Source organism: Vulpes lagopus, chromosome X, assembly GCF_018345385.1.
Source record: "Vulpes lagopus strain Blue_001 chromosome X, ASM1834538v1, whole genome shotgun sequence".
In the NCBI taxonomy this organism is placed as follows: domain Eukaryota; kingdom Metazoa; phylum Chordata; class Mammalia; order Carnivora; family Canidae; genus Vulpes; species Vulpes lagopus.
The window spans coordinates 118,146,381-118,159,922 of NC_054848.1; the positions used below are offsets into that span (position 1 = coordinate 118,146,381).

Consider the following 13,542-nt stretch of genomic DNA (forward strand, 5'->3'; position numbering starts at 1 on the left):
GCATTTAGCATGCCGTATTTCACATGAATGTTTTTGCACGGTGTGCCAACGTGTGGGCTTATGTGAAGTTAGACTTTAGTTGAAATGGGAAAACTGGTTTGCTGAGGGAGGAAGTAGTTTTAATCACAAAATCCATCTTGAGAGTTGAATCCATTAAGGTTCAAATGACCATAACCTTTAGGCAGATTAGGTGAGTATAGAACTGTAACGAACTTCGATTTTGGCAGAAGTTGGAGTCTCTTTGGAGCGCGTTAGGGTGTTCCTGAGCCATCTTGATATATACGCTGCTGAGGCATCTGTGAGGAGTTGTGGGAAGCTAGAATTGTTAAAATCCTAAACCTGTAGCTTTATCCAGACTGTCTCTTCACTATACTCATTAATGTGTGTTCTCATTTGTATAAGATAATTCAAGAAATGAGTAGATCTCTGCACACGGATTTTATAATCATGTGCACACACTGTTATTATTTTCAAGGCAAGTCTGTCTCTGTTGTCTCTTGGCCTTAGGCAGAGTATACTGAGCACCCCTATAGTTGATTGGGGTCATCCTGGTGAACATCAGTGATTAGGTAGTGTTGCTTTCAGAAGATCTATAGAAGCTGCTGCAAGGTATAAGGCCATTTGCCTGTACACTGAACAGCCCCAGATTGTTAGGCTTTTTATATTAAACTTCTCTTTTCCATTTTTTTAAACATTTTATTTATTTATTCATGAAAAACACAGAGGCAGAGGGAGAAGCAGGCTCTCTGCGGGGAGCCCAATGTGGGACTCGATCCCAGGACCCCAGGACCACAACCTGCCAAAAGCAGACATTCAACCACTCAGCCACCTAGGTGTTCTTTGACTTCTCCTTTTCATTTCGTTTTTTCCTTCTCCTACTATTGCCAGTTGTCACTTGCAAGTGCTCACAGTGGGCCTGCCCTAAGGTGTTCACCACCATTCCGCCTTTCCGATTTCTTGTTTCTCGTCAGCTGTAGGCTTAAATTTCATCATCTTGAATACTTTGCTTTTCCCGAGGTCACTTTTCTGGCATCTTCAATTATTCATAGCACAAGACAAGAACCTGAAAGCAAAACAAGTCCTCAAGCAGCTCTGAGAGATGCAGCAGCTTTCCTAAACAGAAGGGTGTGTAAAAATGGCGTGTGTGTGGGGGGGGGCTCCGCTCACAATTATTTGTACACAGATTGTGTGTCTTACACATTTGCATCCAGGAAGTCCCCCCCCCCCACTCCCTGTGTGCTCTTGGACCAGCTATCTGTTATTGCAGTTGATTTTTGTTTCAGTAATGGAAATGATCTTGAAATTATATGTAAAACAATCAGGGAGTGTTGTTGACTAGTAAATTAAGAAGTTGAAGTAAAACATTTAGGAAATTAAGTCCAAAGATGAATATCTTCTTGCATTATTCGTAACATTAGATATTTCTGTTCCATCCCTCATATATAATTCAGAGTTGAAACTGTGTATAGAATGCAATGTTTGCATGTATACATTTAGCCTGAAATAGAGATGATGTAACATTAAAATGAGGTCTTTAGAACGATTATTTTAAAATACGAAAATGTACAAAATGATTATACATTTCATCATCTTATTAACTCTAAAGCTGATTGTGATAGCAGTAGAATCTTTTTTTCATTGTTGTTTTCCCCAGCTCCCCAGCAGAATTCTCGAATGCCTTTTTAACACCCAGGAAATACGCCTGTGTTACTAGTGCTCTTAGGAATGAAGGGAAGGAAAAAATTGAGGAAAAAAACTGAGGCTTTAAAGACCTGTGCAGCATTCTTTAAAAACCAAGCTTCTGTTCCCTCCTCCCTCCGCTGTGGCTCTCCCCTAGTCATCTATATCCATAGCAACAGGCCCTTGAACCTTTATGCTGTCGTACTAGCTTGTCTGGGTTGTTCCTTTTCATTAAAGAGAAGGAAACTGTGAAGACTTCAAAATGAACCAGAGCTGGAGAAGTTGAACTTTTGGGAACTCACTCTATGCTTGCCTCATTGATTTTTACTCTTCTGACTTCTGTTCTCTTTGGACCTAATCCTTCCTCCCCTGTGGATATTTAGAAATTTGCACTGCCCACCCTCCACGTAATAACCAACATTACGCCAATTGTCAAGTAAACAGACAAAACCCAGGCGTAGATAAGACCCGGTGCCAGGCTGCTTCAGTTTTGCCGCAGTCCACTGTGATGAGTTCAAGTGGAGCTGCATTAATGTCTGTCTTTGCTCTGGCAAGGAACAATAAGTATGTTTTGCCTTTTGTTTTTCTACGTATTATCTTCAGTTATTTGTGAAAAAAAAAAACTCCAGCAGTGAGAATCTCTTTGGAAATCACTGTAACTGTTTCCTGTAGGGAAGCGGGTCATCTGTGGGAGGGTGACTTGTCATTGCATTATAGGCTTGCTGTTTCCTCACAGGCTGTGTACCTGCAGTTTATGGAGGTGCCTGCCAGGTGGGTAGGAGCACCTCTGTCGAGGCCTCTGCTCAGAGCCGCAAGGTGTTATACCCTGAGGCATGGATAACTGAGAAGAGGGAAACATGGCTCGTCTGTCACTTTATTCATTAGCTAATGACTTCTTTAAAAACAGCCAAGTGATTGTGTACTGTCTACTTAACTGCTGATGCTGTCTGTAACAAGCTTTAAAAATATGTTTCTAAATAAAACCTATTTCCATACGTAGAGTCTGTGAAGACGGAGACCTCTGGCTTGCACATAGGTCTTCAGGGTTGAAATCCAAGTGGTTACCTTGCTTCTATTGCAGGAAACCTGTGTGACTAACCCTGGCAAAAAAACAAAACAAAACAAAGCACCATAGGATGCATTGGCCCTTCTGAGTTACAAGTTTTATATTCTTTCTATTGTTATAAATAAAAAGAAAAGAGGCAATACGTAGCAACAGCACATTTGTCCAATGCCTTCCCCTTACATTTCAGCTCCTAGAACATTGCTTTCTTGGCAAGTCTCTGAATTATTTAACTTTTTCTTAAAGGGCCAGAGGCCACACGTGCCGTGAGATTTTAAAGCATTAAGCGGAATGCAGCCAGGTTCCTTCTATTACATTGCTATTTCTTTACATGGAAAGTGGGCATCTCCACCGTGCCATGAAGGGGGACGGATTGCCTGTCCTGGCAAGTTAATACTTGCAGGGGCTGCGGTGGATGGTGGCCGTCTTGTCTCCGCTTGAAACCTTTTGCTCTTTGGGGGCCTGCTCTGCGTGGTGCGGCTCTCCATCCTTGCTGTTTGCAGAGCAGATGGTCATGGTGTGCTGGAAAAGGTCTGGCTTTTGCACTCAGACGCCTTGAATTCTACCGATGACTGTGTGACTTTGGGGATAGTTAAATAGCATCTCTTCTCATTTGCAAAACGGGGATGATAATACCTCTCTTGCAGCATTGCTGTAAGAATCAGAGAAGCCGATAGAAAGCAAGAATCTTCGTATCTGGGACAGTCACTGGGGTTCACCAAATGGTGGCTGGTATCAGCTGTGATAGGACATGACTGCTTTTAATCCTGTTTAACCTACCTAGTGTTATCTCCAATTCTGTGGGAGAGAACATTGAGGCTCAGAGAAGTTGAGTGCCTTGCCTCAAATCAGAGCAGAGAGGGGCCGAAGCTGAACGCTGTTAGGGAGCCAGCACCCCACCTCCCCCCTCCTCCACTGCCAGAGAGTACCACTACAAACCGATAGCGGACGAGGACCCTTGAGAACCGCTCTTGCCTTCCCAGATCCAGAAGGAGAGCTAGTAATTATGGAACATTTTGAAGTGATTTTCTTTTCTTGCAACTACAGATCCCCTGGAAATTGCCAGCCTGCTGGGGGTTTTGTTGTTGTTGTTGTTGTTGTTGTTGTTGTTGTTGTTCTGTTTCTTTCCTAGCTCAGAGTATAACTGAGGCTCAGTGTTGAGGCTCAGCATTAGATGGGAAGTCAGGCCACGTCAGTCACTGCATCCAAGCCGGGGAGGTTTTAGGTTGCGATTTAGAGGACTTGAAATATTTGTGTAAGTTACTGATGAAATAGAAAACCCAACTGACTGATTGTGTGTCTTGCTGTTTCTCAGGCAACAGGAGGAGGATATGAAAGTGATGATGCATATCATAACGCCGAACTTTTCTTCTTAGACATTCATAACATTCATGTTATGCGGGAATCTTTAAAAAAAGTCAAAGACATCGTTTATCCTAATGTGGAAGAGTCTCACTGGCTGTCCAGTTTGGAGTCTACCCATTGGTTAGAACATATCAAGGCAAGTATATTTTGAAAAAAAAATGGACATATCTAAGGAAGAAAGTCATTGTTTAGTGGAGCAGGAATCTTTTTTTAATTCCTTCCATTATTAAAATTGAGCAGTGAAAGATGAAATATTTGTAGTATGGAGTTCTACATTTGACAATGTTGTGTCTCTTCCTAATTTGCTTAACTAACTTAAAGATTTCACAACATTGCTCCAGAACAGTTTGAGAGTTTGTAGGGAGGTCACTTTCCATCTGGTCAATAGTAAGTTAGTTCAGTCTTTCATGCAGGTTTGTTTAAGAACAGCCAATTTACTAGCCAAACGTTACGGGGTATGACCCACAAGGACCTAGAGAGAGGTTGTTTTTATTGAAACTAATCTCAAATTGACTGACTTTAAAGGATGAACTTTGTGCTTTGATTATATTTAATCCTTCATCCTGATAAAGGCATCAGAAACCTCCAGTCTTGAGTAAAACTACTTGAAGCTATCTGAGGGAAAGAACACCTTTAGAAGGTACCATTTTGTTGTGTAAACAAACAAAAAGCCTCCTTTAAATAGGTGCATTCTTAATATAGAACGTTTCCTAGCCAAATTTCACTTTCAGACTTGGTAGGAATCATATTTTCATTTGGCCTGTCTAACTTTCTTTTTTTCTTAATTTATCATTCTCAAAAACGAATTGCAAAACCAAGTAATTGTAACAGCTAAGGCAATGTGGGGTCCTGGGTGGGATCCTGGATTAGAAAAAGGACATTGGGTAAAAAAAAAAACTAAGGAGACCTGAATGAAGTATGGACTCTATTAAAAATAAATGAGGAATTTTATTAATAGGGACACCTGGGTGGCTCAGTGGTTGAGCCTTTGGCTCAGGGCGTGATCCTGGGGTCCTGGGATCGAGTCCCACATCAGGCTCCCCACAGGCAGCCTGCTTCTCCCTCTGCCTATGTCTCTGCCTGTCTCTCTGGGTCTCTCATAAATAAATAAATAAATAACATCTTAAAAAAAGAAGTTTATTAGTAACTTAATGACACATCAATATTGGTTCACAGATTGTGACAAATGTACCATAGTATTATAGGATGTCAGTGATAGGGGAGACTGGGTCAAGTAAATGCAAACTTTCTGTTGTACCTTTATAACTTTTCTATAAAACTATTCTGAAAGAAAACATTTATTTTTAGAGAGTATTGCACTCTCATATGCAAAGCATTGAGCTAGACCCTATGGATGGAAAAAGGGAAGAGACATACTTCCTGCCATTAGGGAGGTCCATATGGTTGAAGAGGTGGCATGCATGTGTAACGAGAAAGCTAGTACTCCCTGGTGCAGTGTGTAAAGTGCCAGCAAGCCTTCATAGCAAAGGCAGTGGAAGGAACAGGACCTTCGGGATTTGGTGGGGCTTAAAAGTAGAAGGGACAAAGGGACCCATTCTAGAAAGAGGCGGTCTGGACAAAAGCCCAGGAACAGACCTGGGTGGGGCCTAATTGGGAAAAGTAAACTCTTACTCTGAGCTAGCTAGAATAGGGACTGGTCAGAAGCAGGTCTTCTTCAGTGGCTCAGGTATCTGAGGAAGTCAGGAGTCAAGGCTGCTAAGAGGTGCATGGAAGTTAGAACCTACGGAATATGGAAAATTCTATAAAGGGCCCCTGTACATTTTTATAGTTTTGTCCAAAGAGAGGGGATAGGAAAGAAATGAAAGAAACTGTCGGTGTTCTCTAAGGAGACCAGCTGTAACTGGGGAGCCCAGATCAACGCCTGCAGTGACCTCTGACTCAGGGCTTCTCAGGCATAAGTCTCATCATGCTAGAAGAAAGGGAACAGAGATATAGGTAGCCTTGAGCCGGACCTTGAAGAGCAAGCAGGTGGGAATGGAGGGGGGCTCATTTGGACCGTGTTCCTTCTGGAAGCTCTAGGGGAGAATCTGTTCCTTGCCTCTTCTAGCTTCATGTGGCTGCTGGCATTCCCTGGCTGTGGCCAAATTGCTTCAGCCTCTGCTCCCATGATCCCATTGCCTTCTCTCTGTAAAATCTCCCTCTGCTCCTTCTTATCAGGAAACAAGGGGTATAATTCAGGGCCCACCTGCATATAGTCCAGGATGATCTCCCCATCTCAGAGTCATTATCTTGATAATCACGTCTGCAAAGTCTCTGTTACCATCCAAGGCAGGTTTGCAGATTTCCAGGGGCTAGGACCTGGACATCATTGGTTGACCCATCCTGCAGCCTCCCACACTATCCTGCAGCCCCAGGACTGCTGAGAGACACATGGCATGGCCACCACTAACCTGCATCCAGACAAAATGGTCCCGCTGCTCTGTGCAAAACAGGTCAAGCTGCGCAAGCAAGGAGACCACCACCAGCCTGGCGTATGTCCCATAGCCACATTCCAGTCCGTCAGCAGAGCCCCAACAGGGTGTAATGTCTCTGTGGTTTCTGGAGCTTACATGTTCTCTCTGTCCTTTCCAATGCTCTTGCCCTATAGCCCTTCCTCTTTGAAAGTGACATGTTCTTTTGTGTCTCTTAGAAGGCAGCTAGCTGACAGCTCGCCTTCATGGAACCCATGCTTGATGTCATCACTTGATGGGGACTCTTTGTCTTAGGCCAAGACAGGCTATTAGTGGGGAGCCCATTTCTCTCCTCACTTTAGAGAGAAAGGAACCACAGTTCTGCGATTGGCTAGGTATGTGCCGTGTCAAAAGTGGTGGAAGGAGGTTTCAAACCCAGGCCTCAGGCCGTTGAGCCAGCACGCCACACACTGCCTCCCCATCAGTCCCAGGTCCATCTGGTGATTTAAGAGTTTCCAGTGATGGTTTTTGAAAAATCTGATTTTTGTTTCATTAGATAACTAGCAGCGTTCCCGTCAAGATGCGATGGTGGGAATTTGTACTTTATTGGAAAACATGTGATATTTTTAAAGTTAACAGGCTCTCTGTAAAAGTGTGCCAGAAGCTCAGCTTCCTTAAGTTGAATTCAAGCGATCTGCTATATTACCGTTGCTTCTCAACAGCCCTTCCTGCAGAAGTGCTTCAAGTTAAAATTGTAAACAGGATTTTGAGGAGATACTTAAAATGCTTGAAGAAATAAAGCTGCTGTAGTCATTTTAAAAGCGATTACTTTTGTACAAGTAATTGATGTGCCATCAGGTCCCCTAACCTGTCCTCAGCACAACTTTGTCCACTTATCTTTAGTAACTGTTTCTGTTAAAATAAGGAAAGTACAGATCTTCAGTAGCTCCTGGCTGGCTCAGTTGGTGGAGTATGGGACTCTCGATAGCAGGATCATGAGTTCAAGCCCCACATTAGGTGTAGAGCTTCCTTAAACAAGTAAATAAATAAAGTCTTAAAAAAATCACAAAAGTATGGGTCTTTAAAGTTCTGTATAGCAGATCTTTCACTTAGTCTGACTTTTCCTTGAATCAGTTAAAACGACCACACTGCCTGACTGTTGCACAGCCGTTGGGATGTTGGGAGATCCAAAAATGGCATCATGTATGTGAATAGCTGATGAGCACCTGAAAAGATGGAGCTCTCGTACTCTACTGACAGCCACAGTGTGAAACGGTCCGAAACAACTCAGCAGTTTCTCAAAAAGTTAAATCAACGTACGTTTACTATATGACCCAACCATTTCACTCTTCGGTATTTACCCAAGAGAGATGAAAACTGAAGTCCCCACACATAGATCTGTGGGTGCCAGAGTTCACAGCAGCGTCACTCGCAGTAACCCAATGCTAGAAACAACCAACCGTCTATCAGCCCATGGGCGGACAAAGAAAATATGATCTGTCTGTACAATGGGAGACATTTGGGCCTTAAAAAGGAAGGATGATGTGGGCTGCAACACTGATGCACCTTAAACTGTGACACTAAGTGAAAGAAGTCAGACATAACAGATCACCTATCATATGATTGCATTTAGATGAAATTTCGAGTCCATGAAGAACTACAGAGATAGGAAGCAAATTGCTGGTAGCTGGGGGCTGAGGGAGGAGCAGAGATTGAGCTCAGATCGCACGAGACTTTTTGTGAGTGGTGGAAGCGTTCTATGACTGGATTGTGATGATAATTGCGGCACCATATACATTTACATGGTCTTCTCAGACTGCGCGGTCATGATGGGTACATTCTGTGATTTGTAAAGGACAACTCCATAAGTACCCAAATCATCCAAAAATGACATCATGACAGTAACTCTTTGTATACATAAGTTTAGTAGTACTTTTAAGTCTCAAACATTCACTAGAAGGCCATCACTTTATCTTTACGTAAGTATTCTACTTACGAGCCATCGAACAGTTCATATTTTGTCAACTTATAACAAAGGTGATTTCCATTGTATCGGGCCCTTAAGGTCTAGGCTGGACCTGTTGGGCCAGCGATTTTTCTAAAATGATCACTGCTATGGGTTGAATTGTGCTGTCCCCCCAAAATCTTCCATGTCTTGAAGTCCTGACCCCCCAGTGTGACCTTTTAGAATCAGGGTCATTGCAGATGTGAGCAGTTAAGACGAGGTCATACTGGAGTAGGGTGGGCCCCTAATGCAATAAGACTGGTGTCCTTATGCAGAGAAGAAATTTGGACACAGAGACACATGCCCAGGGAGAAGGCCATGTGAAGACTGGAATTTTGCTGCCACAGGCCAAGAAACTACCAGAAGCTATGAGAAGGCCTGAAACAGGTCCTTCCCTAGAGCCTTCAGAGGGTGCCTGGTCCTGCCCACTTTGGTCTTGGACTCGTAGCAAGATCATACGTTCCTGTCATTTAAGCCACAGTCTGTGCAACTTGGCTAGGACAGCCCTTAGTATGCTAATGTAATCACATACGCGAAAGTAAACTTGAAATGCAATGTGGGTTTTTGTGCATTGGGCTGTTTTTTGTTTGATTTTTTAAATACCCTAGTCACAGGTCCAGCAGCTCCTGGTGTTTCCTTCACAGAAATCTTTCTGTTCCAGACAGTAGCAGTATTTGAAAACGGGACTTTTTCTAGGGTTAAAAACTATCATTTCAAATTTCAGCAGTACCTCACAGCTACCTACCAACTCGCCTGTTCTTCTTTGGCAGCTTGTTTTGACGGGAGCCATTCAAGTAGCAGACAGAGTTTCTTCAGGGAAGAGCTCAGTGCTCGTGCACTGCAGCGATGGATGGGACAGGACTGCCCAGCTGACGTCCTTGGCCATGCTGATGCTCGACAGCTTCTATCGGAGCATCGAGGGCTTTGAAATATTGGTACAAAAGGAATGGATAAGTTTTGGACATAAGTTTGCATCTGTAAGTAAACAATAAACCTGATTTTTGAAATGTCACATCACTGCCGTTCGAGATTTAAAAGCTAGTTGTTAAACCATGTATTTGCTTTTGAAAAGGAAATCTGAGGAGTCAAATGAAAAGTACACGTTTGAAGATGTCCGACTCCTTGGGGTCAAGTTGTCATAGGACGCATGTTTATACATCTGCACTATTTACAGTTTGACTTGAGGGTAATGCCAGGAACCTGCATAGAAATGTTGAAATTGTTTGAAAGGAGGAGGATAGGATGACCATTCTTTCCCAGCTATTATTATAGCCATTAGAGCCAAATACATTTTGCAGAGATGCTAGACTTTTAGTCGAGGATTTTATTATTATTATTATTTATTATTATTATTATTGTTATTATTCTCTGATAGCATTTTGAAAATTGAGAGAACCTATTAAAATTCCTATTTCCAGGTCTATCTCCAGATACCATTTGAAAACACCTTTTTTTTAAAAAAAAAAATTTATTTGAGAGGGAGAAAGAATGCATGCGAGCTCAAGCAAGGGGAGGGGCAAAGAGGGAGCATCTCCAGCAGACTCCCTGCTGAGCATGGAGTTAGGGCTTTATCCCAGGACCCTGAGCTCATGACCTGAGCCGAAATCAAGAGACGGACGCTTAACCAACTGTGCCACCTGGGCGCCCCTGAAAAAGCCTTTTAACAAGCTCCCTCAGATGATTCTTCTCCACATTTTCTAAGTAGTGTGAATAACATTTGCAAGTGGAAAGAATCATTCTAAATAAGAAATGGTGAGGTTTTTGTCTTGTTTGAAGAAATAACTTCACTTCTTAATAATCACACCCTTTTGAACATGGTTTCGAGGCTTTGAACTTGATGTTGGTACCTTCTAGCTGCTAACCTACCTGCAGGATGAGCTGGCCCTGTCCACCTGCAGCTGATGATAGAAGTGGTTGTGACACATGTGATGATGCTTTGCCCCTCAGCATGGGTCCATTACAGATGTTTATAGACTTTATTTCCATTTTTTCTTTCCTTTTTTTAAAAAAGATTTTATGTATTTATTCATGAGAGACACACAGAGAGAGAGGCAGAGACACAGGCAGAGGGAGAATCAGGCTTCCCGCATGGAGCCCGATGCAGGACCCGATCCCAAGACCCCAGGATCATGTCCTGAGCCAAAGGCAGACGCTCAACTGCTGAGCCACCCAGGCGCCCCTGATTTCCATTATTTCAAAACTTTTTTTTTTTTAATTTTTTTAATTATTTATTTATGATAGTCATACAGAGAGAGAGAGAGAGAGGCAGAGACACAGGCAGAGGGACAAGCAGGCTCCACTCACCGGGAGCCCGACGTGGGATTCGATCCCAGGTCTCCAGGATCGCGCCCTGGGCCAAAGGCAGGCGCCAAACCTCTGCGCCACCCAGGGATCCCCCATTATTTCAAAACTTTTTAACATTTCTGTATTGCCACAGAAAAAACATATACTGTTTACTGTCTGAGAAACTTGGCATTTGGAAAGCAGATTGCTGAGTTGTATTGTCACATTGTGTGGGTTATATGCTTTCTTGGTTTTGTACCCATCAATGAAAACAAATCGTCTTCACCCATTCATTTCAGAGAATAGGTCATGGTGATAAAAACCACGCCGACGCTGACCGGTCTCCTATTTTTCTCCAGTTTATTGATTGTGTATGGCAAATGTCAAAACAGGTAAGAGGATATATATGGAACAAAAATACACTTAACTTCACATTTAAGTGTTTTGATTAAATGTCCAGGATTTGCCTTTGCCTCACAGTAATCCAGGGCAGAGCTAGAGATGAAACGCATCTGGCCATATGTAAATAATTGTTGAAGCCAAGTAATGGGTACATGGGCTTTACTGTTTTATTCTCATTACTGTTTATGTCTGAGATTTCCCATAATGTTTGAAAAAATCCGTATCTAACTGCATTCTCTTCCCTAATGGAATCGACAGTCCCAAGGCATCTTTCCCAGTCCTTCCATCTGGCATGTGTATATAGGACACCGTAAATAGGGAAGATGCCTTGTACGCCCTGTATGCTCAGGAGTACCCAGAAAATCAGTTTGCTTTTCATCTTTGGCCCTTTAATTGATGTTCTTTTAAACTCCTCAGTCCTGTGCAAAGCACCAAAACATGAGCTGTGGGAGGTGTGCCGATGGCAGCCTCTGCTGGCCTTCCTGGAAGGCGACAATGTTGCATTACCTTGGTACCTCCTTTCAGTCCTATAGAAGATCCATCCCAAGTTTTCATGCTTTGTTGCCTTATTTGTTTTTGTCTAGTTCCCTACAGCTTTTGAATTCAATGAACGATTTTTGATTACAATTTTGGATCATCTGTATAGTTGCCGGTTTGGTACTTTCTTGTACAACTGTGAATCTGCTCGGGAAAAACAGGTGAGTGGAAATGCTCATCTTTTTAGTTAAATGTGTCTAGTCTGCCATGAAATAAAAAGACTTTTGATAGCTTTGTTTGTGGGATATGCAGAGTTTCTCATTTTTCAACACTGAGCCTGGATGTTTTCACCCCAGCCAGGGTTTGTTGAGTGTCTGGTATTTACTGCAGGGGTAAGACATTGATTTTGCCTTCAGAGAGTGGGAATGACTTTAAAGGTATGCAAGGTCTTCCTCCCCAAACACCATAAAAACATCAGGAAAGGGCATTGTTTTAATTTTTTTAATAATAAATTTATTTTTTATTGGTTTTCAATTTGCCAGCATACAGAATAACACCCAGTGCTTATCCCGCCAAGTGCCCTCAGTGCCCGTCACCCATTCACCCCCACCCCTCGCCCTCCTCCCCTTCCACCACCCCTAGTTCATTTCCCATAGTTAGGAGTCTTTATGTTCTGTCTCCCTTCCTGATATTTCCCACACATTTCTTCTCCCTTCCCTTCTATTCCCTTTCACTATTATTTATATTCCCCAAATGAATGAGAACATATAATGTTTGTCCTTCTCCGATTGACTCATTTCACTCAGCATAATACCTTCCAGTTCCATCCACGACAAAGCAAATGGTGGGTATTTGTCATTTCTAATGGCTGAGGAATATTCCATTGTATACATAGACCACAGCTTCTTTATCCATTCATCTTTCGATGGACACCGAGGCTCCTTCCACAGTTTGGCTATTGTGGACATTGCTGCTAGAAACATTGGGGTGCAGGTGTCCCAGCGTTTCACTGCATCTGTATCTTTGGGGTAAATCCCCAGCAGTGCAATTGCTGGGTCGTAGGGCAGGTCTATTTTTAACTCTTTGAGGAACCTCCACACAGTTTTCCAGAGTGGCTGCACCAGTTCACATTCCCACCAACAGTGTAAGAGGGTTCCCTTTTCTCCGCATCCTCTCCAACATTTGTTGTTTCCTGCCTTGTTAATTTTCCCCATTCTCACTGGGGTGAGGTGGTATCTCATTGTGGTTTTGATTTGTATTTCCCTGATGGCAAGTGATGCAGAGCATTTTCTCATGTGCATGTTGGCCATGTCCATGTCTTCCTCTGTGAGATTTCTCTTCATGTCTTTTGCCCATTTCATGATTGGATTGTTTGTTTCTTGGACAGTCAACAAAACTAAAAGGCAACCTACAGAATGGGAGAAGATATTTGCAAATGACGTATCAGATAAAGGGCTAGTTTCCAAGATCTATAAAGAACTTATTAAACTCAACAAGAAAGAAAGAGAAATGTAATAACCAAATTTTGGGAGCCAGAAATAGCAGTTAGCTTCCCCAGATCCCCTCCCCTCTGGCTCTGGACCTGAGGATTCTGACACAGGTTTCTTCTCAAGAGAGCATGAGAGTGGGGTTCAGGTGACAGGAGCTGGCTGTGAGGGCCCCAGCTCACTCTCCCTAATGACTCCCAGCATTCTGGCAGCAGGTCCTTATGTTCTGGGTGGGAGCACAGGAGAACCTTCTCAGTTGGCGAGAGTGAGGGGAGAAGATGGAGCCCTCATACATTGCTGGCAGGGATGTAAAGTGGTGCAGCTGCCTTGGAAAACCATCTGGTGGTTCCTCAAAAAGCTAAGAGTTGT

The 13,542-nt window shown here is 43.0% G+C and overlaps 1 protein-coding gene across 2 annotated transcripts in view; it reads left to right on the forward strand.

The window, feature by feature from the left end:
- MTM1 (myotubularin 1) overlaps positions 1–13,542 on the forward strand; it is a 96,330-nt gene that overhangs the window by 71,135 nt on the left and 11,653 nt on the right. For both annotated transcript variants that reach the window (XM_041741471.1, XM_041741472.1), the window contains 4 exons: positions 4,059–4,244; positions 9,295–9,501; positions 11,107–11,199; positions 11,794–11,907. In XM_041741471.1, coding sequence (XP_041597405.1) covers positions 4,059–4,244; positions 9,295–9,501; positions 11,107–11,199; positions 11,794–11,907 — 600 coding nt within the window. The remainder of the gene's footprint in view (positions 1–4,058; positions 4,245–9,294; positions 9,502–11,106; positions 11,200–11,793; positions 11,908–13,542) is intronic.